Here is a 26116-nt window from a genome sequence, read left to right on the forward strand (position 1 = left end):
GGAGGGGACTGGAGTTGGGGTATTTCCTTTCACCCAGATCAGTTAGGCTCTCACAAAGCCCCCATGGTAGAGGTGTCAGTAAAATAGTTTCTCTTGAGAACAAGCCTTATTGGAACAAAATATCCCCATGTGTTCCTAGTTCTTCTTCTCCCCCTGCCTGAAGCCACAGGGTTTTTTTTTTTTCTCTAATCCTCTCTCATCCACAGAAATATCTAGTTTCTGGGGGAATTTGGTAGAGCTCTGGGAAGTTAAACTCAAAGAAGTGAGGGGTCCCCCTCCCCAGAATTTTTTAACTCACAAATTTGTCCACATGGCACATCAAGTAATTCATTGATTACAGTTCAGGTTTTTCTACCTTGGTCCTGGGCCCCACAGAGGCTTCTGTTCACAGGTTTCTGTTCTAGTAATTTAGGATTCTCTGCCTCTCCAGTTTTAGGAGTAGCAGTTTGCCCTGTGACCTCACTTCCCTGATAGATCCAAGATGAGTTGATATTTCAGTTTGTCTAGATTTTTACTTGTTTTTAGAATGGAGTGGCAACTTCCTTACATGCTGAACTAAAGACTAAAATTTCCTTTTCCTTCTACCATATGTGTATTTACACTTAGAGTGTGTTTCTTGTAAATGGCATTTATTTAGTGTGGCATTTTTTATTCACTCTCATCTATGCCTTTGAGTATTATTCACATTTAATGTAATTATTGATAGTAATTAATTGTAATTATTGATAAATTAAAAATTTTAGTTTTAATTTTTTGAGGAATGTCCATACTGTTTTCCATAGTAAGTGCACCAAATTACATTCTCAGCAACTATGCACAAATCTACCATCTTGCTAGTTTTTAATTAAAACTATTTGTTCTTGGGTGCCTGGGTGGCTCAGTTGGTTAAGCGACTGCCTTCGGCTCAGGTCATGATCCTGGAGTCCCAGGATCGAGTCCCGCATTGGGCTCCCTGCTCAGCGGGGAGTCTGCTTCTCCCTCTGACCCTTCCCCCTCTCATGTGCTCTCTCTCTCTCTCTCTCAAATAAATAAATAAAATCTTTAAAAAAAAAAAAATAAAACTATCTGTTCTTTATTATCCTTTTCTGAATTCTTTTGGATTAATAGAGTATTTTTGATTTTTTTATTTAGTCATTTCTCGTGGCTTATTAACTATACCTCTTTGTTTAGTTTTGTAGTGGTTGTTCTATGGTTTACAATCTCCATCTTTAACTTACCACAGTCTACCTTCAGATAATATAAACTGGTTCACTTGTAAGAACCTTAAATATACTTCCATTTTCCTCTCCTATCCTTTTGCCATTACTGTCCTACCTTTTACTTCTACATGTGTTATAAACTCCATAATGTATTCCTACTTCTACCTTCAACAGTTCATTATCTTTTAAAGAACAACAAAATGAGGAAAAAATCTTAGGTTTACTCACATATTCATCACTTTGAGTTTTCTTCAGTCTGAGAGGGCAATCTGAGTGTTCATCTGGTAGATTGCTCTTGCTGAAGAAATCGCTTTAAAGTTTATTACAGTGTAAGTTTATTTGTAACACATTCTCTTGGCATTTTTTTTCTCCAAAAATGTATGTATCTTTAATTTTCAAAGGATTTATCCTTCTATTATATGTGGATATCTAGGCTGACTTTTTTTTTTTCTCCCCTTCAGGCACTTTAAACACAGCATTCCATTGTCATAATAGTTTCAGATAAGATGTTCCTGTTCATTTTTATCTTGGTTCCTCTGGATATATATATAGTGTGACTTATTTCTTTGGCTACTTTTAAGCTCTCCCCGCCCCCTTATTATTGGTTTCCAGTAACTTGATTATGATGGTGCTTAGTGTAGCTTTGTGTTTATCATTGTTAGGTTTGTTGAATTTTCAAATCTGTGGGTTTAGAGTGTTCATAAAAATCCAAAGTGGTGGGTTTTTTTGTTTTGGGGTGTTTTGGGGGGGGTGTTTTTGTCTGGTTTTTTTTTTTTTTTTTTTTGCCATTACTTCTTATTTCTCTTTTCCCATCTTCTGCTTTCCTCAGCAAACCCCTCTTCTGGGCATACATTTATTATCAATATCTAAATATCATCAGTGAATTTTTAAGTTCAGGTATCTTTGTCATAGTTTCATGTGATTCCTTTTCGTATCTTCCATGTTTTCCTCATTACTTCAAGTTTTTTAATTGAGGTATAATTTACATGCAAAATTATCAGTTTCAGGTGTACAACATAATGATTCAGTATTTGTGTATATTACGAAATGATCACCACAAGTCTGGTTAACATCTGTCAACATAGGTAGCTACAGAATTTTTCCTCTTGTGATGAGCACTTTTAAGAGCCACTTTTAGCAACATTCAAATATGCAATAGAGTATTATTAGCTATCACTCATTATTAGCTGTGGCTGTATGTTACCTTCCTATGACTTATTTTATAACAGGAAATTTGTACCTTTTGACTCCCTGTACCCATATTGCCCACCCCTAACCCTCACCTTTTAGCAATCACCAATCCATTTTCTAAATCGAAGAGTTTGTGGAGGGGTTTTTTGTTTGTTTCATTTTTTGTGTTGTTTTGTTTTTTTAGTGTTCTTCCTCTCTCTATGTCACTCCCTTCCCCCCTCCCCATTTCTCCCCCTCCCTCTTCCCCACTTTTTCTTTCAATTCCACATAGAAATGGGATCATACAGTATTTCTCTTTTCTCTTAGTATAATGCCCTCAAGGTTTATCTATGTTGTTGCAAAGGCAAGATTTTATTCTTTTTAAATAAGTGAGTAATGTTGCAGTGTGTGCATGTGTAAATGTGTGTGTGTGTGTGTGTGTGTACCACAATTTCTTGATCCATTCATCAATGGATAGTTTAGGTTGTTTCCAAATCTTGGCTATTAAAAATACTGCTGTAGTGCACATATATTTTTTTCACATTAATGTTTTCATTTTTTTCCAAATAAATACCCAGAAGTGGAACTGCTGGATCATATAGTAGTTTTAGTTTTAATTTTTTGAGGAATGTCCATACTGTTTTCCATAGTAAGTGCACCAATTTATATTCTCAGCAACTATGCACAAGGGTTACCTTCTCTCCACATCCTTGCCAACACTTGTAATTTCTTGTCCTTTTGATAGTGGCCATTCTAACATGTATAAGGTGATAATTCATTGTGGTTTTGACTTGTATTTCCCTGATAAATGACACTGAGCATCTTTTTTGTGTACCTGTTGACCATCTGTATGTCCTCTTTGGGAAAATGTCTATTCAGATCCTCTATCCATTTTTTAAAAGGATTTATTTATTTTAGAGAGAGAGTGCATGAGTAGGAGGGGCAGAGGGAGAGAGAATCTCAAGCAGCCGCCATGTTGAGCACATAGCCCGAGGCGGGACTTGACCCTACGACCCTGAGATCATGCCTGAGATGAAACCAAGGGTCAGTTGCCCAGCCAACCATGCCACCCAGGCATCCCGATCCTCTGTCCATTTTTAAATCAAAATATTTTTTTCTATTGCGTTGTATGAGTTCTTGACATTAACACCTCATCAGACACTCTTCGTAAATATCATCTTCCATTCAGTAGGTTGCCTTTTAATTTGTTGTTTCCTTCACAGCACAGACTTTTATTTTGATGTAGTCCTACTTGTTTGTTTTTGCTTTTGATGCCTTTGATTTTGGTGTCAAGTTAAAAAAAACCACTACCAAAACCACTGTCACAGAGCTTATAACCTTTTTTTTTTCTTCTTCTAGGAGTTTTATAGTTTCAGGTCTTCTTAATCCACTTTTAGTTAATTTTTGTGTATGGTGTAAGATAATGGTTCAGTTTCATTGGTTTGCTTGCGGCTGTCTGGTTTTCCCAACACCATTTTTTTGAAGAAACTGTCCTTTCTTCATTGTATATTCTTGGCTCCTTTGTTAATTAATACACTATATATATCTAAGTTTGTTTCTGGGCTCTCTATTCTGTTCTGTTGATCTATGCATTTGTTTTTATGCCAAAACCGTAGAGTTTTGATTACTGTAGCTTTGTAATATAGTTTGAAATCAGAAAACATGGTGCCTCCAACTTTGTTCTTCTTTCTCAAGATTGATTTGGCTATTCAGGGTCTCTCGTGGTTTCATACAAATATTAGGATTGTTAAACTATTTCTCTGGGAAAAATGCCATTGGGATTTTGATAGGGATTACATTGAATCTGTAGATTGCTTTGGGTAGTAGGAACATTTTAACAATATGAATTCCTTCTGATTATGATCACAAAATATCTTTATTTTTCTCAGTTTCTCTCATTAATGGCTTAAAGTTGTCAGTGTACAGATATTTTACCTACCTGGTTAAATGTATTCCTAGGTTTTATTTATTCATAAGTATATTCTATTTGATGCAATTGTAAATGGGATTATTTTCTTCATTTTTCAGATAGTTCATTATTAGTGTATAGAAATCCAACAGACTTCTACATATTTTCATATCCTGCAACCTCACTAAATTCATTTATTCTAACAGTTGTTGGTGTATTTTTTTTTTATATAATATCCTATCATCTGCAAATAGTGAGCGTTTTACTTCCTTTCTGCTTTGGATGCCTTTTATTTCTTGCCTAACTGAATGCAAGTGGTGAGAATGTGGTGAGAATGGGCATTCTTATCTTATTTGTGGTCTTAAAGAAAAAGCTTTAAACTTTTCACTGTTGAATAAGATGTTAGCTCTGGGCCTGTCCTAAATGACCTTTATTATGGTACAGTGTATTCCTTCTATACTCACTTTGTTCAGAGTTTTTATCATAAATGGATGTTGAATTTGGTCAAAAGCTGTTTCTGCATTTATTGAAGTGATCATATTTTTATTCATTTTGTTAGTGTAGTTTATCATGTTTATTTGCAGAGATTGAACGCTCTATACACCGACTTGATCATGGTGTATGTTCCTTTAATGTTTTGTTGAATTAAATTTGCTTACATTTTGGTGAGGATTTTAGCGTTTATGTTCATCAGAGATATTGTCCTGTAATTTTCTCTTCCTGTGGTGTCAGTGTTTGGCTTTGGTATCAGGGTAATGCTGGCTTGGTAAAATGAGTGGAAAGCATTCCCTCCTCTTGTACTTTTGGGAAATGTTTGAAAAGGATTGGAGTTCTTTAAACGTTTGGTTGAACTCACCAGTGAAGCTGTCTGGTCTTGGACTTTGTTTGAATCAGTAATCAAAAACTTTCCATCTCTATCAGTAATCAGTGTATTCAGATTTTTTATTTCTTCATAATTGAAAATGAGAATGTTGCATGTCTCTAGGAATTGAGCCATTTCTCATATATTGTCCAATTTGTTGGAGTAGAATTTTTCATAGTCGTCTCTTACAATCTTTTGTTTCTAGGTTATCAGTTGCAGTGTGCCTTCTTTCACTTCTGATTTTGACTCCCTTCTTTTATTTTTTTCCTTAGTCAGTCTAGTTAAAGGGTTGTCAATTCTGTTCGTCTTTCAAAGAACCAGCTCTTAATTTCGTTGATCTTTTCTATTGTCTTTTTAATTAATTTCATTTATTTCTGCTCTGATCTTTGTTACTGTTCTTCTACTAACTTCGAGCTTTAGCTGTTCCTTTTTGTTGAGTTTCTTGAGGTATTTGAGATTTTATTTTTGAGATTTTATTTTTGGAGGTAGGTATTTTTTGCTATGAACTTCCTCCTAGAAATGTTTTGCTGCAACCCCTAAGTTTTAGTATGTTGCCTTTCTGTTTTTATTTGTCCTGGGGTATTTTTAAAAATACTTTTTAAATTCATTGATGAATTGGTTGTTCAGCAGCGTGTTTAATCTTCACATATTTGTGATTCCCCCCCCTTTTTTTTTCTTTTGGTTTCTAGTTTTATACCACTGGGTCAGTAAAAGATGCTTGCTATGGTTTCAATATTCTTAATTTTAAGACCTGTTTTGTGGCCTAACATATGATCTATCCTGGAAAATTATCTGTGTGCACTTGAGAAAAATGTGATTAAGTTTTTAAGTCCTTGAGCATAAAATAATAATTATGCTAAAGTTCTTAGATGCTAATTCTGTATCTATCATTTCCAGGTGTCTTTCCAATGACTAATTTTTTTTTTTTTCCTTCCTGGTTATGATTTTTTTTCTTCCTGGTTTCCTTCTTGTCCACCTGTATATGAATTTTTAAAAGACTTTTTAGCTTTAAAGTAGGCTCCATGCCCAATGTGGAGCTTGAACTCACAACCCTGAGATCAAGAGTTGGATGCTCTATTGACTGAGCCAGCCAGGCACCCCACTGGTAAACTAATTTTTAATTGGATATTGGGCATTATATATTTCGAGAGCTGGATTGATTGTATTTCTTTCAGGAGTGTTGGACTTTGCTCTAGCAGTCTGTTAGGTTATTTGCGGATCAACTTAATCCTTTCAAGGTTTATTTTTTAACATTTGCTGTGGTGGTTTTAGAGTGGCCCTTATTTTAGGCTTAATTTCACACTATTTCTAAGGTATGTTGAATGAGAATGCTCCTTTTGGGATGGTTGGAGCTCATGTAGTTCCCTACTCTTTGTGAGCTCTGGGAATGGTTAAGCTTAAAGTTCTCCAGTTATTTCTTGCCTGGCATCAAGCACTTCCACTCTATGCATGCATGCTTTTGTATTGAGCAAAGGTCCCATGTCCGCAGGGATGCAGATTTCTGGAGCTCTGTCTTTGTGCCACTCCCTTCACTCTGGTAGTGTGGACTACGAATCCCAGCTACCTCAGCCTTTCTGAACTCTAACCTTTGTGCTCTACTTAGAATTCCCTTTCCTTCACTGTAGTTTATAAAGGATTTCCAGGAGGAAAGCCAAGATGATAATAGGGCTCGTCTTACTTGTTTTCTGTCAGGGATCACGATTCTACACTGTCAGCTACTACCAGAAAACTTTACAGTTTTCCAGTTACTTACATGGAGAAGGTAAATCTGGTCCCATTCACTCCATAGCCAGACTCACCTTTATTCTTTTGACATATTTTCATCCTGGATAGAATTCTAGGTTGGTAGTTTGTTTGTTTGTTTGTTTGTTTTTTCCCCCCAGCACTTCAAAGATAACATTCCACTGCCTTATGCATTTAATGGTTTCTCTTAAAGAGTCAGCTGTAAATTTAATTACTGATTTTTTTTTTTTTAAAGGTAATTGTTTTTCTTTTTGCCACTAGCTGCTTTCACTGGTTTTCATTTGTTTTTCGGCATTTTACTATATGTCTAGGCATATACTTCTTTCTGCTTCTATTTCTTGGGGATCATTGAACATCTTCAATTTACAGCTTGATGCATTTCATCAGTTTGGATAAGTGCTCTATGTTTTGTCTTTAAAAATTGCTTCTTTACCATTCTCTATCTCTGTTTCTATGGGATTCTAAATATATACTAAATATACTCACCTTCTCAGTGAAATTTGTGTATCTCTTACCCTATCTATTGTCCATTCTTTTTTTCTTACCCCACTTTGTCCTCATGATCCATTTTCAGGTTCACTATTTTTCTCTTCAGCTATTTGTAATCTGCAAATAAACCCCATCCTGAGCTCTTAATTTAGGTTATATATTTTTTCTCTTCTTGAATGTTCATCAATCCATTTTCATAGTCACCAAATGTCTTCCAAAATTCACCATCTCTTTGTCTTATCTCATTTTTTTTTTTTTTTTTTAAGATTTTACTCATTTATTTGACAGAGAGAGACACAGTGAGAGAAGGAACACAAGCAGGGGGAGTGGGAGAGGGAGAAGCAGGCTTCCCGCGGAGCAGGGAGCCCGATGCGGGGCTCGATCCCAGGACCCTGGGATCATGACCTGAGCCGAAGGCAGACGCTTAACGACTGAGCCACCCAGGCACCCCTGTCTTATCTCATTTTAATGCATATTCGTTTCGAAGCTGAACTTCAGGCCTATACATTTCTAACCCATCATTACTCTGAAGCTGTAGTTCTTTCTCTTCCCATTCCAAGGTGAGGTGGTTTACCTGCTGGACCACACTGTTCAGTAGTGTGGTCTACACTCTAATACCTGTCCTTCTAACTGTGAAAGGCTAACAAAAATGTCACACTGCTTCTCAGCTTCTTTCCTTTCTGGAACTGATAAATGCTGCTAGAGGAAGAGTGGACCTAAACACTGGACTCATTCTCCTGGGCTTTTGTCTTCATCTGAAACCTGGTCCAGTCATTATTCACTAACTTGTTAGCTTGTCTCTGCCTTTAGGAAATTCTTTTTAATATTTCATCCAACTTTTCTATATGACCCTTTGAGGATAATTGATCTGAATTACCTAGTTTGCTCTAAGAAGAAATTTATAGTGGAACTAATCTGCTCTGTTTGGTCCTTCTCGCCAGCTTCCTTGGGCTTTTGAGTGCTGATGTGGACAAATCAGTTGGCTTCATGTATGCAATCAGTAGACCTATTGGTTTAGGATAGAGTAAGTATGGAGTGTTTGCAAGTGTATTTAGTTCAGGAATACAAAACCAAAGCTAGATAAGAAGGAAAGTGAAGAGCACAGAAAGCTGGTGAATTGGGAGAAATAAAGTGATGAACAGTCTGAAGAAAATCTTTTAGATTTCAGGAGTTGAGTAGAAATCATTGAATAAAGTGTTAGGAAGGGAAGTTGCACCCAGATGTGTGAGTTAGTGCTTTGGACGCGGAGAAGTTAAAATGCAAATGATGATCATGGAAGTGGGTGGCTAGAGGGGAATAGAGGAATTGATCACTGAAGATGAAGATGGAAAGATCCAAAGTCTAGGCTGCCAAATGGGTTTTCCATATAGCTGCTGGAGCCACCAGGGTAATGTCAGGGGAGGTTAATAGATGGCAGCCACCAGGAGGGAAGTGGGCATATTTGTCTTCCAGGTCATGGATCAGAGTTTTGCAAAGCCTTTATGAATTTCTTTGTTCCCTTAAATTGCCTAATTCTACCATCTGATGTGGTTCATGTTCCCCTGCCAGATGACTTACACATATTTAGTCCACGTTTTAAAAATTAATACATACACTCATGGTGCAAGACCCTGAGTGACTCAACTCCCATTTCTGATATTCTCCTTAGTTGGCCTCTTTATAGGGTTTGTCATAGGATGCAGATCTGACCAATGCAATGTGAGCAGAAATTTGCTAAAAGTGGAAAAGCTCTTGCTTTGTTGACACAGGTAATCTCATCTTTTTCTTCAGTCTTCCCTTGTGTGTGGGAATGATGGTTGGAACTGCAACAGCCATCTTGTGACCATGAAGAAATGCCTTAAGATCTTAGAGAAATCAGCCCTTTTGTAGTTAATTCATCAAAAAGGAAGCAGCACTTACTCCAGACTTCTTGATATGTGAAGGGGGTTGGGGGTCGGGAGTGGAAATCTATCTGCTTTAGTCACTTTAGCAGACTATAATCTCAAAAAAAAAAAAAAATTCTTAAAATACATAGTAAACAGCAAAAGCAAACTCAAATATATGAGGTCATATGAATGAGTTGTCACCTTCTGATGGTCAAAATTGTGCTCCTCAGTCCACACCACACTGTTGAACTCCCTGACTTCCCCCAAATCAAGCAAGAGTACAAACAGATTTCAGGTCAACAATGCCCAGAATTAAAACCATAGGAACTGATCACTTTCTCCTTAGTCTATTCCATGGATGGTAGCCGGTATTGGGAGGATTATGTGTAATAGAATCTATGGTGCTCACAATCAAATTAATTCCTAACACTAGTATTTAACACCAGCAGATTCACAAGTGTTTATTGTGAAAAATCCCATTTAAAGTAATAAATTTAACTCTAAAGGGATGTCAAAAAGGGAATTAATCTTCTCATTCTTGAGTGATTTTGTGGGTATCCCCAGACCAGGCAATCCTGGAGGTGTTTGAGTTTATCTTGAAAAGGCTGATGTGTAATTATAAAATTGGAGAGTAAGAAGCTAGGGAAGGGGTCTCAAAGTGTCATCTGAATAACTGAGATGGGGACATATTTTTAAAATGTATAAACAATGGAGAAAAATGAGAAATTACACATATTTCTGTTTGCTAAAGGAAATGTGAGAAATCAATCTTGTTAGATTTTCCTGAATCAGTCATATTTAGAACCACTAAATTTGTCTTTTGGTGCCTAATTCCATCACACAGTCAATTTACTTTAACCCTAAGTTTTTTCCTTCTGAGTTTACTTAAATTTCAGCCCAAATTCCAAGACACATTGGCATGTAGTGTTATAATAGATGTCTTGGAATAATTTTTCTCTTAAACGTTTTAAGCCATCGCTGAATTTTGTTGTTCCTTTCTTTCTGGAAATACTTTGTCACTCTTTGCAGAATTATGCCCAGGAAAAGTGTTTAAAGAAAAGAGATTTGGTCCTAAGAAATAATTTGGAATCCTCACCGTGCCTTCTAAAAAGATAACAGCATTTGAGTTTGAATACAGTTTTATTTAGCTATGGATCATCACAAAAGATACAGGCATGTAACCCCTACTCAAAAACTCAGTCCTTCACAAAGTAGTAACACAGCTAACTATAGTAAGTACATTCCAACCTATTAGAACAAATATTCAGACATTAGTACTAACAAAATTGTGGCGTAAGTTTTTGCACTGGCAGAGAGCCTCTCATTCTAAAGTCCTGTGTCATCAAGATTTGAAATAGAGCTTCCTTAATTTTTTCCAAGTATATACTTTGACCAACTGTCAAATTAGAGAAACTTACTTTTTTCAAAGAAGGAAGATAACTCGTTCAGAACATGGCTTAGATAATGTTCCCTTACTTTTGTGCTACTTTTCAATGAAATGTCACCGTATGCGCCAATTCTCTGATGGAATATTCTTTCCTCTCTGCCCGAGATTATGTCCGCACCGTCCACTGGTGGGGGGAGCAAGACTAGAGTGCGTTTGTGTCTCTAAGGAGGCAGCCGACCTCACACTTCTGGAATCCATTAGGGCTGGTGTGGGGGCTCATCTTGGAGCCAGTGGCCAGAGCTGGGCAGGTGGAGGAAAGGAGTAAAGACCTCCTCTAAACAGAATGACAGTAAGATGGAAATGTCTGCCTCACTTTTCTTCAACAATGGAAATGGATTATCTTTGAAGATGCTGTGGTGGTAGCTTCCAGGCATTTGTGGGATTTTTTTCATAACGATATTATTGCTATATCTAGTCTCCCACTGGTGGGGCCTGTGTGGCAACTTCATTTCATGCTAGGGCTCCAGGCGCTAACCTGGGCCCTCGGTTGTCAGCTGCAGTTGCATTGGAGGCCAAGTGTTGAAGCCTGGGTTGTGATGGGTTTGGACAAGTCCCTGTGGCTGCTTCCCTGGACGTGAAGGTCATCCCCTGATGGTCTTAATGCCTTACCTGGGATTTCCCTCACAGCGGACCCTTGTAAAGGATTTTGGTGCAAGTTGTTGGTGAGATGACCCCAGAAAGCATGGTGAGAATTTGGAAGTAACCCCAGGGAAGGAGAAAAGCCAGTAAAGGGTGTGTTAATGAGCAGGTTCCATCGATAGGAAGTGGGGCCTGCTGGGGACCCTTTGGAAGAGTGTGTAGAAGCAGCCTACAGGTTGACCGGTGAGGGCTGCAAGCTGCAGTATGTGTCCCTCGCTGCTTGAGCATCACCCCTGAGGCATTGACTTTTAGTTTCCGGCTTGTGGCCGGAGAAAGCTGGAAGGATGCGGGCAGCTCCTGACCTGAAAGAGCAGTGTCTGCAGTAACCCTGCTGGGGAGCAGGGGACGTGGGAGGGTGGCCACCCTCCGTCAGCGGGAGGATTGTGACACGAAGGCCGTCTTCCAGCCCGTGGTTGGGAGTCTGTGGGTCTCTACAGGCATTTGTGTGGCACAGGCGTGGGGTTGTGGGAAGTCCTCATGCGTCATGGGAAGTAAGCAATCTGCACAAAGAAGACTTAGCTCTGGAATGGAAGTAACACCAGGGATGGTGCACCTAAATCGTGTAGCCCTGGCTTTTGTCATTTAGGTAAGATTGCATCCAACTGCCACAACTTTTTGGAGGCCCTCCTTCCTGTCGCAGCTGAAAATACAGCTCCTCATTGCTCAGACGTGGGAGCCCCAGCCTAGGTTCATCTGCCCTTTTAAAGAAATATTTATAATTTGCCATAATTAGGTGTTCTTGCCTGGATGGAGCAGAGCTCTTTTAAGATAGCACCTGGAAAGACCGGCAAGAAAAAAAAAATTTTAAGAAAATGTTAGCTGTGGATTTTAGGATCTTTTCTGTTTCGATCATGTCAACGTGAAGAATGCTTTCCTGTGAGTTAAAGTGCTGCTCACACCCAAGTCTGACTGTATATTCATGTCCGTGCATGTGTACACAACTTCAAGGTCAAAGCATGGTTAGCTTCTACATGTATATCCATATGTTCAGAGATTAGCTTTTAAAAGATGGAGGATTAATCTAGTTACCCAACTAACATGAACTCTTGGACAAGCTTTTTGTTCAGCATTGACTGAACCTTTCTCGCATGCACATGCGCACACACACACTCATACCTACAAAGCATTAGGTGAATCTGATGTCCAAATTCCTTTTGAGTTTAAAATACTTCATATTTCTGGCCAAGCTGCCATTTCCACGGCCATCGTGGGCACGGCGCTGTTCGGTAATTAGCTCTAGGTCACAAGGGGAGGGAATTCATACGCTGTGGGTGCAATAAGCCGGCTGGGCTTGTCCTGCCATTTTCTCAGGTTTACAGAAAGTTGGTGTCCTAAGGGGACAGAGGGTGTGTGCAGGGACAGCTTGAGACAGACCATTGTTAGGACCTCTTCCCAACTGGGTTCAGTGACCTCACAAAGCAGCAGCTTAAATTTGGGGGTGGTGGGAGTATGTACTGACACCATGGAAATGAGCACACACTACAGATCAGTACCACAATCCTGCCCCGCTTGCCCCCCATTGTTAACCATTTCCCAGGATCCTACTGGGGTGGGCCCTTGACTGTTCCACAGGAAGCAGCAGGCCCCTTCTGTGGATGCTGCCCTGATCCCAGAAATGCAACCATTGCTGCTGCAGTCCTTGTCGAGGGCCTTGCACCTCAGGTGTGCCCCAGCTGGTGCCTTGAGGGGACGGTGTACGGCAGGCAGTGTGGGATCCCCAGCGTGCATGGCATCCTAGGTGAGGCAGACCCCAGAGCAGACACACACGTCTTGTCGGCAATGTGAGCTGCTTGGCAGCTGGGTTTGCAGGGTGGAATTTCCACTGGGAGACTGGTAGTGTTTGCCAAGCCTCATTTGTCCGTATGTCTTGTATCAGCCCTCTTACTTCCAAAGATACGTTAAATAGCCACCATACACGTGTATTAGGTAAACTGGGAACAGTGATAGTCCCAGAGGCCCTTTACATAGCCCATCTCAATGGGACAGGCTCCTAGTCCACTAAGCTGTAAGAGAGCCTCCTCCAGGGCTGGAGGGCCAAAACTGGGTTGTGGAAGGTGAGCACCGAGGGATTCCCGCCATCAGCTCTTTGTTACCAGGGGTTGATTTAATTACCCTCTGGGTAAGTTGCCTTATTTTACCCATCAGCTTATGGCACAGGAAAATACCCTGGCCTTTGCCTTCTTGAAGAAAACAGGAAGAGAGAATATCAACAGAGATCAGATTGCAAGTCCTGAGGCATAAGAATTCAGAGAAAACCGTCTTTGCAGAACTCCCTGTGCATCTGAGATTCTAAAGAGACCTGCATTTTATAACCAAGGCCTTGTCTTAAAGGGACTTAGGGTGCTCCTTCAAAATGGATGGGAGTTGAGTTCCTTATCCTAGCTGGATCCACATTTTAATTAGCTATGGCAATGAAACAAAGGAATAATAGTAAGGCCTAGATAATTTAACAACGAGAAACCTACCCCTAACCACGGCCTTCCACTCTCCAACTGTGATCCACATTTCAATAAGGGCTTAAATATGGAGTAACTCAGGAGCATGGTAAGAACTTAAAATTAGACAACAAAAGAAAGCAAGACACTAGCTAATTTACCATCAGAAATTGCTCTCGCTCATTATCAAATGAACCACTGCTGTTCTGTAGCATTACTTTGCACCCCCCCCCCTTTCTGCTATAGTTTAACTGGTTTCTCAAGATGCAGCAGTCAGCCTGTCACAACCTAAAAGTAAAATGGCAGCGGCAGTGGGGGTGGAGGGGGGGTGGGGGGGGCGGCAGGGATGGTAGAGGCAGGGAAGATGAGGAGCAAGACAGAAGTTTTTGGATCAACTACTTTTATTGCTTCCAGAAGGCTAGGACCGAAAACATCTGACTAATCAGGCTGGGTCTATGAGTCAAAAGGTCAAGTTAAAATATTTGGCTCAAATAATGTTGAGCGAGTTCATTTTTCCTATGTGCTATGGGTCTTCAAGATGATGATGCAGATGGACACAGATCCCAGAGGCCACAGAGTGAGGGGTTCTGGGGGCTGGCTGACACCCCATTTCCTCAGGGGGGAGGTTGTGGGGACTGATCACTCCAGGCCCTGTACTAAATGACAGTCCCCTGTCACACCATCCCTTAATAGTAAGATCCAGAGAAGGGACACCATCTACTGGAAATGGTCTCTAAAGCGTGCAAGAATAGGACAGCCTTACCCAAAGGCTTTTAAGTGAAAACGACACTTTCTAAAGTATTTGGAAGGAACAGTATGCTGAACAAGACAAAATTCCATAAGCAAGGGCCTGGCGGCCAGTTAGAAAGACCTGGTTAGTAAATAGTGGGAGCAGATTTTGCTTTTGTTACGGTTCTAAGTCCCTACCTACGTAAGCACCGATTTTCTAGGAAAACCCTTGCCATCATCACCCTAACTTTACAAAGTTGCTAGAGGGAAAAAAAGCTAGTTTTTAGCTGATCTCAAAAGCTTTGGTGTTTGTTTCCCAAAGTCACGCCCCAAAGGACATCTACAGCTCCTTTTCCGTGTGGAAAGGACATTTCCCGATGGCTGCTGAAATGGGAAAGCTCTGAGCTAAGCTCTTGCCTCTTTCAGCCAGTCGTTCCTAATTAGAAGACTGCCACAGGTTGAAGATAGGCAGCTCTTTTCTAAGTCTTTAGTGAGCAGCTATTAAAATTTGTATTTACAGTTGCTTGCCACCTAAATTAGGTCACGTTTAAAAAAACTGCAAAAAAAAAAAAAAAAAATGCCACCAGTATAAATATTTCCACTGAAAACTAAAATCTGGTTATATACAGAAGGGAAAAGATTTTTTTTTTTCATGTTTGCTTGGAAACTCCTAAACCTGTCTACTTGGACAATGCATGTGCAGTATAAAGTATTTTAGGAAAGGAAAAAATTATTCCAATACTCCCTAGAATAAAAAACTTTCTAGAAGAGGCTGAGGCAACTTCGAGAAGCAAAACTCAAGAATGAAGAATACTGTAGTACAAAATTATGGCCAAAAATACTGTATTTTTAACCAGCAAGATCATTGGGGCATTATTATACAACATTAGGTGTTTTTTGCAAAACTAGTTCCCAACCCCAAACAATAGACAATACATGCATTTGAATGACATTTTAAGAACAGTAAATATGATTCTCTTAAATACTGCAAGTTAAAAATGTTTTCTGACAAAACTCCCTAAATACATAGGTCTAGTAAGGGTTTTCAACATGATGACAGGTGAGGAATCCAGCAAGAAGTTGTATTTAGAGTTCTTTGAGGAAAAGAAATCTACCAAAAACACGTGTTTCAGTCCAAGTAACCTGAACGTTATATGGCAGTTTGCCATCTCTCTTCCTAAACTTGAAAATATTCTAGGAAGAATATTTTCCTCCCTGGTGTTTTTTCTATCTATCTACCAAAGCTTATACGAAAGTCAGAACTGCTTTATCCAAGTAAGATCCAATTTGGCCCAAATCCAATGTTTTCGTAACATGTAAATGTCATTTACTATTGGGTTGGAATCATACAGGGAAATGGAAGCTACATGATCAATAGGGAGGTAAGAAGGAAATTAATATTTGAGCACCTACTATGTGCTAGGTGTGTATGCATACTTTGAACAGATGATTCTAGAGGCAAGAGTATTATTGATGTGATGAGCACTGGGTGTTACACGCAACTGATAAATTACTGAACACTACATCTGAAACTAATGATGTACTATACGTTGGCTAACTGAATTTAAATAATAAAAAAAGAATATATCCCATGAAATATTTGGGATGTGTGTGTGTATATATATATATATATATATATATATATATATATATGAAAGTCATTGGAAATTGGGAAGACAGCAATGAATGGGTGGTTACTCTGTGAGGAAAAACAAATGACAAGTTTAGACTCTGTACTAGGTTTCTACTAAACAGCAGGTGTCTGGCTCCAAAAATCTCTGACTAGTCATACACAACTAAGCCATTTCTTTTCCTAATTTGGTGGAACCAAAATGAAATCCCAAACACATAGTTACCAGGACAGACCTATTAACGCTACATATGCTGGAAATATGTGGAGATAGATAAACATACACGATTACAAGTTTTAATTTTTGTGTGTGTTTCTAACCAAAGACAGAGCTTTGGAAGAAAAATAGTAATGTATACCAAGCACACCTTGGTTTGTATCAACTGAGATGCTGTCAATTACCAATTAAGTGGTTTTAAACCCTTATTTAATTTTAAGAAGAGCAGCAATATACATTACAATACTTGGGTACACTTTATTTTGATATGGGTTAACATTCTTCTATATTTCATTCGTGTTTTTTTTTTTTTTTTGAGAAACTGAAAACAAAGGGAAATTGAAGGTAATTTTGAAGGTTATTTCCAACCAGTATCTGAGTCTTGCAGTATCTCGTTATACAGCCCTTTCTTCCCATTATTTTTTTTGCAAATAAGTCATTTGACCCAAATCCAGCATAAATAGCTTGTTACCAATTCCTAACTTAAGACAACTAAAATTTACAATCATGTGGCAGTATAAATTTTAAAATTACAGTTCATACACCTTGACAGTCAAGATAGTCTAAAGTACAAAAAGTAAATTGTCCTTTAGCTGAATTACCTTTTTTTTTTAATAGTAGGCTTGCTAGTTAATCCACACACACACACACATACACACACACACACACACACACACAAAATACAAGTTTCAGGTGTTCTTCGAATACCTTTTGTAGGTGTCATATGCTAGTAAACAACATATGCAGGTTCCTAAGATTTTTTTCCCAGTCTATTTATGACATTCAACAGAGCTCTTTATATGAAAATGTTTTCTTTAAAAAAAAAAACAAAAACCCAAAAACTTCGAGGGGATTTGACTTTTGAATAGGTATGTTATTTCCCTTTGTTTCAGATGTGAGGCACAAACTTCTGAATTTAAGCTCTGTAAGGCATAGTACAAACCTCCAATTTACAAATGAGGCATTCTCTGTGGGTTTGGAACGGCCATGTCACGCAAAAGAGGGAAAATTATCTGTAAACTGGTCCACTGCAATGTGTTAAGTGAGTCATGAAATGGCTGCTTGCCTTGGTATGCTGAAGAAAGGTTTTCGTTTGTGTTTTTCTTTTTGAATAAGACATGCCCAAGTCACCAAAAACTCGCCATGGGCTCCATTACTTGGAGCATCGATGGCCGGAGTCCAGTGGCACACGCTTCTAACGCTTGCAATCACAATATAATAGAAAGCATGAGTAAACTTTGTTTTTATACAAAACTGAAAAGAACCCCTTCCCGCCCCTAGCCCCTTCAATAAAACCCCAAACAAAGAAACAGAAAAGAAAATCGTTTAGCTTCGATTGACTAGTGTGGATACAATTAGGTTTCCATGCGTCACTGCAGCTAGGGTGATCAATTTCTTCCTTTCTCAACAGAAAGGGATCTTGTCATGCGCCCTACGGCAAACAGTGAAGCCACAAACCTCAATTCTGCGTAGCAATTCCCTCCCAATTTCATAAAGACAAAGAGAACAATCTTTCCCTGTTTGCTCAACTTCTTCGAGCTTTGAGATCATGTTTAATCGACTACATCTACTATAGCTCTATTAAATAGAATATCTTGAGTCCCTAAAACTGTAACACTTATGATCTTGTGATGAGGTTTTCTCTATACACACTGTAGGCCTTCAAATGTTATTGTTGACTTTTTTCTTCTCTTTTTTCTTGTTTTTTTTTCTTGTTTTTTTTTCTTTTTACTTTTTCTTTTTTTTCTTTTTTTTTCTTTTTTTTTTTTTTTTTTTGCTGCACCAAATTTAAGATTGCCCTTTCAGGCAAGCAGTGGTCTCTAGCTGTTAAAACATTTCCTTAGTGGATCACAATAGCTTCTAAAACTGCCTTTCTAATAAAGGCCATCAGAGAGGTAATACTAAACTGTGCATTTGCCAAATAAGAATATGAATTGTATAAAAGCTCATATTCCAATCCTAGGTCAAATGGCAAAAGTTCTACAAAGTTGGTTTCCATGTTTGTATAAAAGCTCCAACTGATTTTATGTATTTTGCTATGAAATTACCTTTGGGTCTTATCAGTATACCTCTACTCAGGAATGTGCAAATGATTTTATACAGCACGATGCTAGTACCGCTCTGTACGATAGTAAGATTTTTTTTTTTCTTTTCTAAATGGAAAAAAAAAATATCCCTAGTCAGAAATAAACTGACAAATTTACATTCTCCTCTCTTAAAAAAGTAAATAAAATAACATTATTCAAAATGTGAATTAGCTATAAGACATACAAATACATAGATACATATCAATACAGCACATTCAATCTGCCAAAACAGTAATGATGACAAAGCCGGATGCTGCAGTATGAACAGAGACGTACGTACAATGGTTAGAGCATTCCGAATTGCACTATTACCTACAGGCGGTCTGGTTCTTAAATTACAGGTGCTTTCTGAGCGAAGTGAAAAAGTAACCTGTGCTGTTTGTGGCTGGGAAAGTAAAGAAGGAGAACATTCCATCACTACTTAGGAACTCTTGGACTCCTCTAGTAACCCATTCATTTTCTCTCTTCCCTTTTGTTCCCAAAGGGTGACTGATACGGAAGTTTAGACTTGGGCCAAATAGTAGGATACTTAAAGTAAGACCAGTGGTGTGGCCTAATTCCTACTCCCCAGCAGGTTTAAAACAATCTTGTTTTATTTTCTTAAATCGTATTTCAACTCAAGCTCATCAATACCTGTGCTGTTTTTGGTTTTTTTTTTTTTTTTTTGCATTTGTTGAAAAATTGCACTAAAGAACTCCAAATATCTCTCCTAGTAGGTTCAGTTACATAAATACATGTTCTATAGAACACTGACAGGTTACTCTTAAGTCTACAAGTCTTCCTTAGGTTCAACTTAACCAGTGACCAGTTTAAAAAGATCCCAAAGGTGGTAAACCAGTAGGAACTTCAGATTTTGAAAATCAGAGGTGTCAGAATACTCAACCAATGTTCTTGGCAGACCTACTTGACCTTAAAGAACAGAAAGAGTAAAACTGGCTCTAAGTGAAGAGATAGAAACAGATTTCATGTTCTATCACAAAGACACTTTGTTACATTGCCGATTTGGACACTCAACATGGAATGGACACTAAACAATGTGATCTCAGGGCAAAGAAAAGAATGGACCATGCCAATCAAATTTACAGTTACCGACTGTTTGGTGTTTCAGGGTCGTTCTCAGCCAATTACTTTAGGATTCACAGTCTTACTCTCTTCCATTTTAAGATACTGGCTTTTATCTTTTACAAAAAGCCAGCTTTGGCCACACACACACACACACCCATAATAAATTATGGCCCAAACACTAAGGGGAAAAAAGGAAAAACCTGAACCAAGAGGGGGAGAAACTAAAAACAACCTAATAAGAAGGTTCTGGGTAGCAGCCACTGGGGTAATGTAGTGTCTGTTGGCATATATATATATATATTTTTGGCATCTGCAATTTGAAGAGAGGGTGAAAGAAAAAAAGGGTGGAAGGACCATGGCACATGGCATTTAAACAACTGTGTGTCTCTGTTCTTGCCTTACTGACTTGTGCATCTCTCTCTCAGCGACCAAGCTATGGCTGAAGGTAGAAATCCAAAAGAAATGACACTTAACTGTAAGACGGGCATCTGTCATCCTAGCCCAAAGTGAGGCAAGACAATATATTTATATAAAACAACTCTATATGTGTATCCAGAGGAATACAGTGAAAACCACAGTATTAATACTTAGAATCGTTCAGCAAAATGACAAACGTTGAAATTAAGCTGATGTTGATGGCTTAAATCAAATGATGCTGTCCTGGCTGTATCATTTGGGAGAAAAACTGGACCAAGAATGGAACGAGACTAAAGGCCATTGTAACCAAAAATCAGGAGGGGGGCGGGTATGGGTTAGGAAAAGGGCAATCAGCTTTGTTTTGCTCAATAGAAAAGAAAAAGAGAGAAAGAAACAACTCTTATCTTGGTGAGTGCATGACTGAGGATTGAAAATACATTGAGTCACAAGGTTTTGCCTAAAAAAAAAAAAAAAGAGAGAGAGAGGAAATGTGCTGGGACTGTACTTCAGCATCCTGTTTTTCCTCTGAATAGTTTAAATAAAATCATAATATTTACTACATACTCTGTGGACATGTTCACACAGAGTCCGGGATGGCAATAAATTAGTATTATGCAAATTGTTTTCCACAGAAATACAGTCCCTCTTGTACAGCTTCAATAGCCCACCAGGGAAGGGAATGGCGGTGTCGAGGAGGCACAATTAGACCAGATTGTACTCCTTCAGGTTCAACTGGAGGATGGTGTCCTTGACGGCAGCAAAGACAAAGCGGATATTCTCGGTGTCTGTGGCGCATGTGAAGTGGGAGTAGATAATTTTGTCACTGTCTGGGTTCAGGTCCACGAACATCTTCAGGATGAATTCTCGAGCTGCCTGGGCATCTCTCTGGGGTCCTGTTGGCCAAGGGAGGAGAGGGACGATTTGTCAGCTGACGTGTTAATACCTTCGCTCAAAAGGCGTTTACTGATCACTAAAGATGGCCATGGAGAGGACATCCGCACGGCAGATCTGATCTGTTCTCACCACCCTCCCCAACACTACTGTGTGTAACTGCTCCTCTTTGCCATGTTCTCTGACCATCCCTCCGTCCAACTTCTAGACTGCCGGGGTTGCTGAGCACGCCATGTTTATGCAGTCTCCAATGTACTATGTGTGGTGATGAGAAAGACTGCTTTAGATTTTCTTAGATTTATTCAGGGTCTCTTCCATGCCAAACACTGTCCTAGCTGCCTTAAAATAGGACTATGATATATTTACCAGGATATATTAAAAACTTAGTTGATAATTTTGCAATTAGGTCTTAAGACACCAAAATTACAGGCAACGAAAGAAAAAAACGGAAAAATTGGACCTCACCAAGATAAAAAACTTTTGTACATCAAGACAGTGAAGAGACCACTTACAGAATGGGTGAAAATACTGGCCAATCACGAATCTGATAAGAGGTTAATATTCAGAAACTACAACTCTGCAACAAAAAGGCAATCGGATTAAAAAAAGGACAAGGGACCTGAATAGACAGGTCTCCGAAGATCTAGAGCTGGCCAATAATCACATGCAGAGAGGCTCAACATCCTTCATCACTGGGGAAATGCAAATCCAAACCACAAGGAGATGCCACGTCACATCTACCAGAACGGCTATCCTCAGCGTGGCCAAGGATGTGGAAAAATTGGAACCCCCATGCATTGTTGGTGGGAATGTACAATGGTGTAGCCGCTGTGGAGAACAGTTGGGTAGTTCCCCCCGCCAAAAGCTCAACACAGTATTACCATGTGACCCGCAGTTGTATTCCTAGGTATATATCCAAAGGAACTGAAAGGGACTCTAACAGTTACTTGGACAATGAATTTCACTGCTGTCGTATTCACAATAGCCAAAAGGCAGAAATGACCCAAGTGCCATCAACAGAGGAACAGAGGGAGGGATAAACAAGAGGTAGGAGACATACAAAGGAATAGGATTCAGCCATAGAAAAGTTGCCATAACATGCATGAACCCTGAAAACGTGATGCTAAGTAAAAGAAGCCAGACAAGAGAACAAATATTATGACTGCACTTATATGAGGTACGTAGGGCAGGCAAATTAACAAAGTAGATTAGAGGTTATTTAGAGGTGGGGGCAGGGGGAAATGAGGAGCTACTGCTTAATAGTTACAGAATTTCTGTTTGGGGTGATGAAAAAGTTTCACGAATAGCGACGGCTGCACAGCACTGTGAATGTAATTAATGTCCCTGAACTGCATGCTTTAAAATGGTTAAAGTGACAAATTTTGTTACATATTTTACCATAATTTAAAAATGGATCAAAAAGCACTGAAATGTGTGCTTTAAATGGGTGAATTACATGGTTATGTGAGTTACAGTTCAATAGAGCTGTTTTAAGAACCTATTTAATAGATCCTGATAAATGTATTAATGTAATCCTCAAGCTAATGTTACTTAAGAACATCAAAACACCACACCTATCAAGTACTGAGCATCTATATATATTTTAGCCTTTGAGGCCCCATCATCTATGTATATTTCCATCTTTTCTAGTGAGTTCCATCCTAAGAAAGATGGTGGTCATGCTATATAACCTTCTCCACTTCCTTCTGACCAGACTCTCTCAGGATCCAGAGCTTCCATTTTTTTCTATCAGCATTCTCGTTATCTATTGGTTGGGATAAAACAATTTTTGAAAACTCAGCTGAGGGCCTATGACTTCTAACAAAACGCATCATGAATTTTAGACGGCCAACTTGAAGACTCTTCAAACCAGCCTTACTGCAAACTGGGGATTACCCCCATAAGCTTACATCTAACCCTGCCACAAGGAGGGAAGAAAGAGCCATGAAGACAAATGGATTATTCCTACTTGCACAGTTAACAAAGGTAATGTTTGAATTTTTTACTTCTGTGACCAGAACTGAAACTTTTGTCAGCCAATAAGAAGGCCGGCATCATAATGAAAGCACCATACAAGGACCATGATTATAGTGTGGCATCTTTCTCAATGTACTATTAATTTATTAATTCCACAGCAGTAATAGAATATTTAAAACCAGGACTAATAGATTGTTGGGGTTGGAGCAGCTTCTCATTCCAAAGAAACCCCATCTTTCTGGTTTGTGAAGGAAGTTCCCTTTGATTTTTATGTTTACCCGACTTGAGGAAAAAAGGGCTCTTTTTACTTAAACCCTAAAGAATATCAAAACTAGACCCGACCGAGTTCAGCGAAGAGCACTTGCAGTGTGTTAGATTTTTAAGCATAAATTATATGATTTGAATAAACACAAACTACAAAGAAATCATTATAGCCAACCTAGCAGGCACAGAATCCCACAGTCTCTAGGAACAATTCTGCAATTCACGTCCATGTGGAAATGGTAATTTCTCTTCCTGAAGAGAACTACAGAAATGGCATTCATTATGATTACGACCTTGGAAGTGCAGAAATGTGGAAGTGTGAAATTCATAATACTATAAACATGTTTGTTATAAAAACATCACTGCAGAGTTGGCCTAGAATTTTTTTAGTTGTAGCTCATCTTACAAGGGCTTTGTATGAAATGACAGCTGTGTTTGCTTTGTGAATAAGTGTCTTTTTTTTCTTTCTCCATGGCTAAGTTGCCTCTGTGTTATGTGCATGTTGGGGGAGATTAATAGTAAAAAAAAAAAATTGTTCACAGTTTCAGACCTTCGCCATGCACGCACGCACGATGGAAGGAAAATGCTCACAGCGATGGGGAATCTGGGAAATTTCCTGGATGAAGGAGAGCGGGAAAGAGATTAGGAGGATGTGGCAAAGAGGAAAAAAAAAGTACCCTAAATATCTGTCACAGTAAAAAGTCTTGTGCTGTAGAGAGATCAGACCCAGGTGTGGTACGTGTGGGTGCTGCACTGAGTAGCTTGAGTCTTGGTGGCTTTGCTCTGGGGGGCAGGCAGTGCTGTATTTATCCCGTTGTCTTGTGCGCAAGCACATCATGAAAACCTGCTGGCCTAAAGGGGGTGCTACGTGTGGGGCGTCATTTCCTATTTGTCGGTTCTCACGGAACTCTGAGAAAAATGAAGAGTCTGTTCTAGGGGCGTGAGGCAAACGTGTGTTTAGGTGTAAGCCCGATGCTTCGTGCCCCTCTTCTTCAGGTAGATCTTGTGGTTAAAGACTAGTGCGTTGCTATTGGAAACCAAGTTGGCCACACAAAGTTCCTTCTATAGTTTCCTCAGGAACAGTGAGGGACACAGTCTCTGGCATTTGTAACTTAGTGGCAGGCGAATGGCCAATAAAAAAGCGTAAAAATGAAAACACTGTTTAGGTGAGGGAAGGATTTGTTTTTGAAGGAACAGCAAAGCACAAAGGAAAATATCCTTGGATAGGGGACAGGAGCATACCTGCTACCAAACGAGAGAGGGTACTGTTTCTAACACCCGGTAACATCCCCAAATGTTTGTTTCAATCCACCAAACTTTAGAATCCTAGATGTGTTTGAGAAGGGAAACTGAGTTCACTAAAGACACAACCCGTCCCATTCTGTGAGCCGGCACTGTACCAGATGCATGTGGGATGAAAAGATGAGAAAAAACTCCCTCCTTGAGGTGTTTGTATCTTCACAGAAAACTATGAAGCCAAATTGAGTATTCATTTTTTGAAGTAATCACCTTTCTGAGGGAGCTTTTAGAAGTACAGAAACCTCGTTGAACTGATATCGTTGCAGATCTTATGTTGATAATTTAAAAAGCAGTCTGTTATACACACCTCTTGTTGCATACCTACATCTTTAGAACAGGTACTTTGGGTTTGGGCTCTTTTCTGTGCCAGGTCCCATGCTAAGGGACTTAAATAGGATTCTATTCAATTCTTTTCTACTTAAGAAGAAACTGAATAGTTGAATAGACTTGTCTAAGCCAACAATGCCAGTAAGTGGCAGAGCTGGAACTTGGTGACATTCAAAGCTGTCCTCTTAACTACTATTCATCTGAATCGGAGTTTGGCACACTTCCTCTGTAAAGGACCAGACAGTAGGGTTGGTTCTGGGGCAATATGGCGACATCGGAAGACCCTAAACTCACCTCCTCCAGGACACATCCTATCTACACCTACTGTTAGAGCAAATCCTCTTGAAGAACTAAGGGCTGACTGAACAGCTTCCGTACAACAGAGGGAGAGGCCCCACAAAGAATGGCAAGAGAGATGAAGACATGGGAATGAGGGGAACCCCACCCTTAATACTACCAGAGACAGTAGTACTGAGGGACTGTGAGCAGATCTGTCTATGGGCACAGGAAAAATGCTGAGGGTTACAAGGGCAACTAGAATGTAAAGGGACCAACCCTCGAACCTGCCAAAAGGTGGGGGAGCTGCTGGAACTCTCTCCTGGTCGGAGGGGCTGGTGAATGCCGCAGTTGATGTACCCCTTCACCTTGATGGGAGTAGAAGGTGGGTACCCTAGCTGGCCTGCTGCCTCAGGGAGCCCTGGGCCCCTAGGCCCACACCATCACCCGCCCTCCCACCAAGGTGGCCCCAGCACCATGCACAGGGACCACCCCCCCGCCCCGATCAATGCTCACTACAGCTTTAGCCATCACACCAAGAGGACATGGGTGCAAAGCCCACTGGAACACTTTAGGCTCCTACCACTTTGGCTACAGCAGCCCTGCCAGGGCACCCCTCGGATGCCCTGAGACCTGTACCCTGTCTTGCACCCAGCTACCCTGCCATAGTGCCCCCGTGCTGACTACCCTGGGACACCCTGGCTTGCACCTACTTGAACTTCAACTATCCTCCCAGAGCATCCTCTGAATGCAGAGCCCTCGGACCAGCCCCTGCGCTTAGAACCCCAGGACCCCAAGACCTACTTCATCTTCAGTTGTCCTGCTGGGATATGCTGGCTTGTGTCCACTCCAGATTTAACTGTCCTGCCAATGCACCCTCTGCATGGAAAGCCCTGGGCTCCCACTGCTTGCACTCGCTTCAGATCTCACTATTCTGCCAAGGTGCTGCCTGTAAGAGCCCCAGGACTGCCCCAGTCCATGCCCACTTCAGCTCCAGCCATCCCAGCAGGGCAACCCCAGCATGGAGTGCTCTGGGATTCCCCAGCCCACGCCAGCCACAGCTCTGGCCGGAGTCACCAGGCACACATGGTCTAGACAGGGCACAACCATACATGAGACTATTTCATCAAGTTTAGGAGAAGGAGCTGTTCTGCCTGCTTCATAGAAACAAACACAAAA

The 26116-nt window shown here is 39.9% G+C and overlaps 1 protein-coding gene across 1 annotated transcript in view; it reads right to left on the bottom strand.

Moving 5' to 3' along the window:
• Positions 1 to 16580: 16580 nt before the first annotated feature.
• The window catches only part of GNAQ (G protein subunit alpha q), a 305164-nt gene continuing 295628 nt past the window's right edge, over positions 16581 to 26116 (bottom strand). Inside the window, exon 7 of the mRNA XM_032427456.1 lies at positions 16581 to 20796. Within this exon, the coding sequence (XP_032283347.1) occupies positions 20606 to 20796 (191 nt within the window). The 3' untranslated portion in view covers positions 16581 to 20605. The remainder of the gene's footprint in view (positions 20797 to 26116) is intronic.

The sequence above is a fragment of the Phoca vitulina genome, unplaced genomic scaffold, assembly GCF_004348235.1.
Source record: "Phoca vitulina isolate PV1807 unplaced genomic scaffold, GSC_HSeal_1.0 scaffold37, whole genome shotgun sequence".
NCBI lineage: Eukaryota > Metazoa > Chordata > Mammalia > Carnivora > Phocidae > Phoca > Phoca vitulina.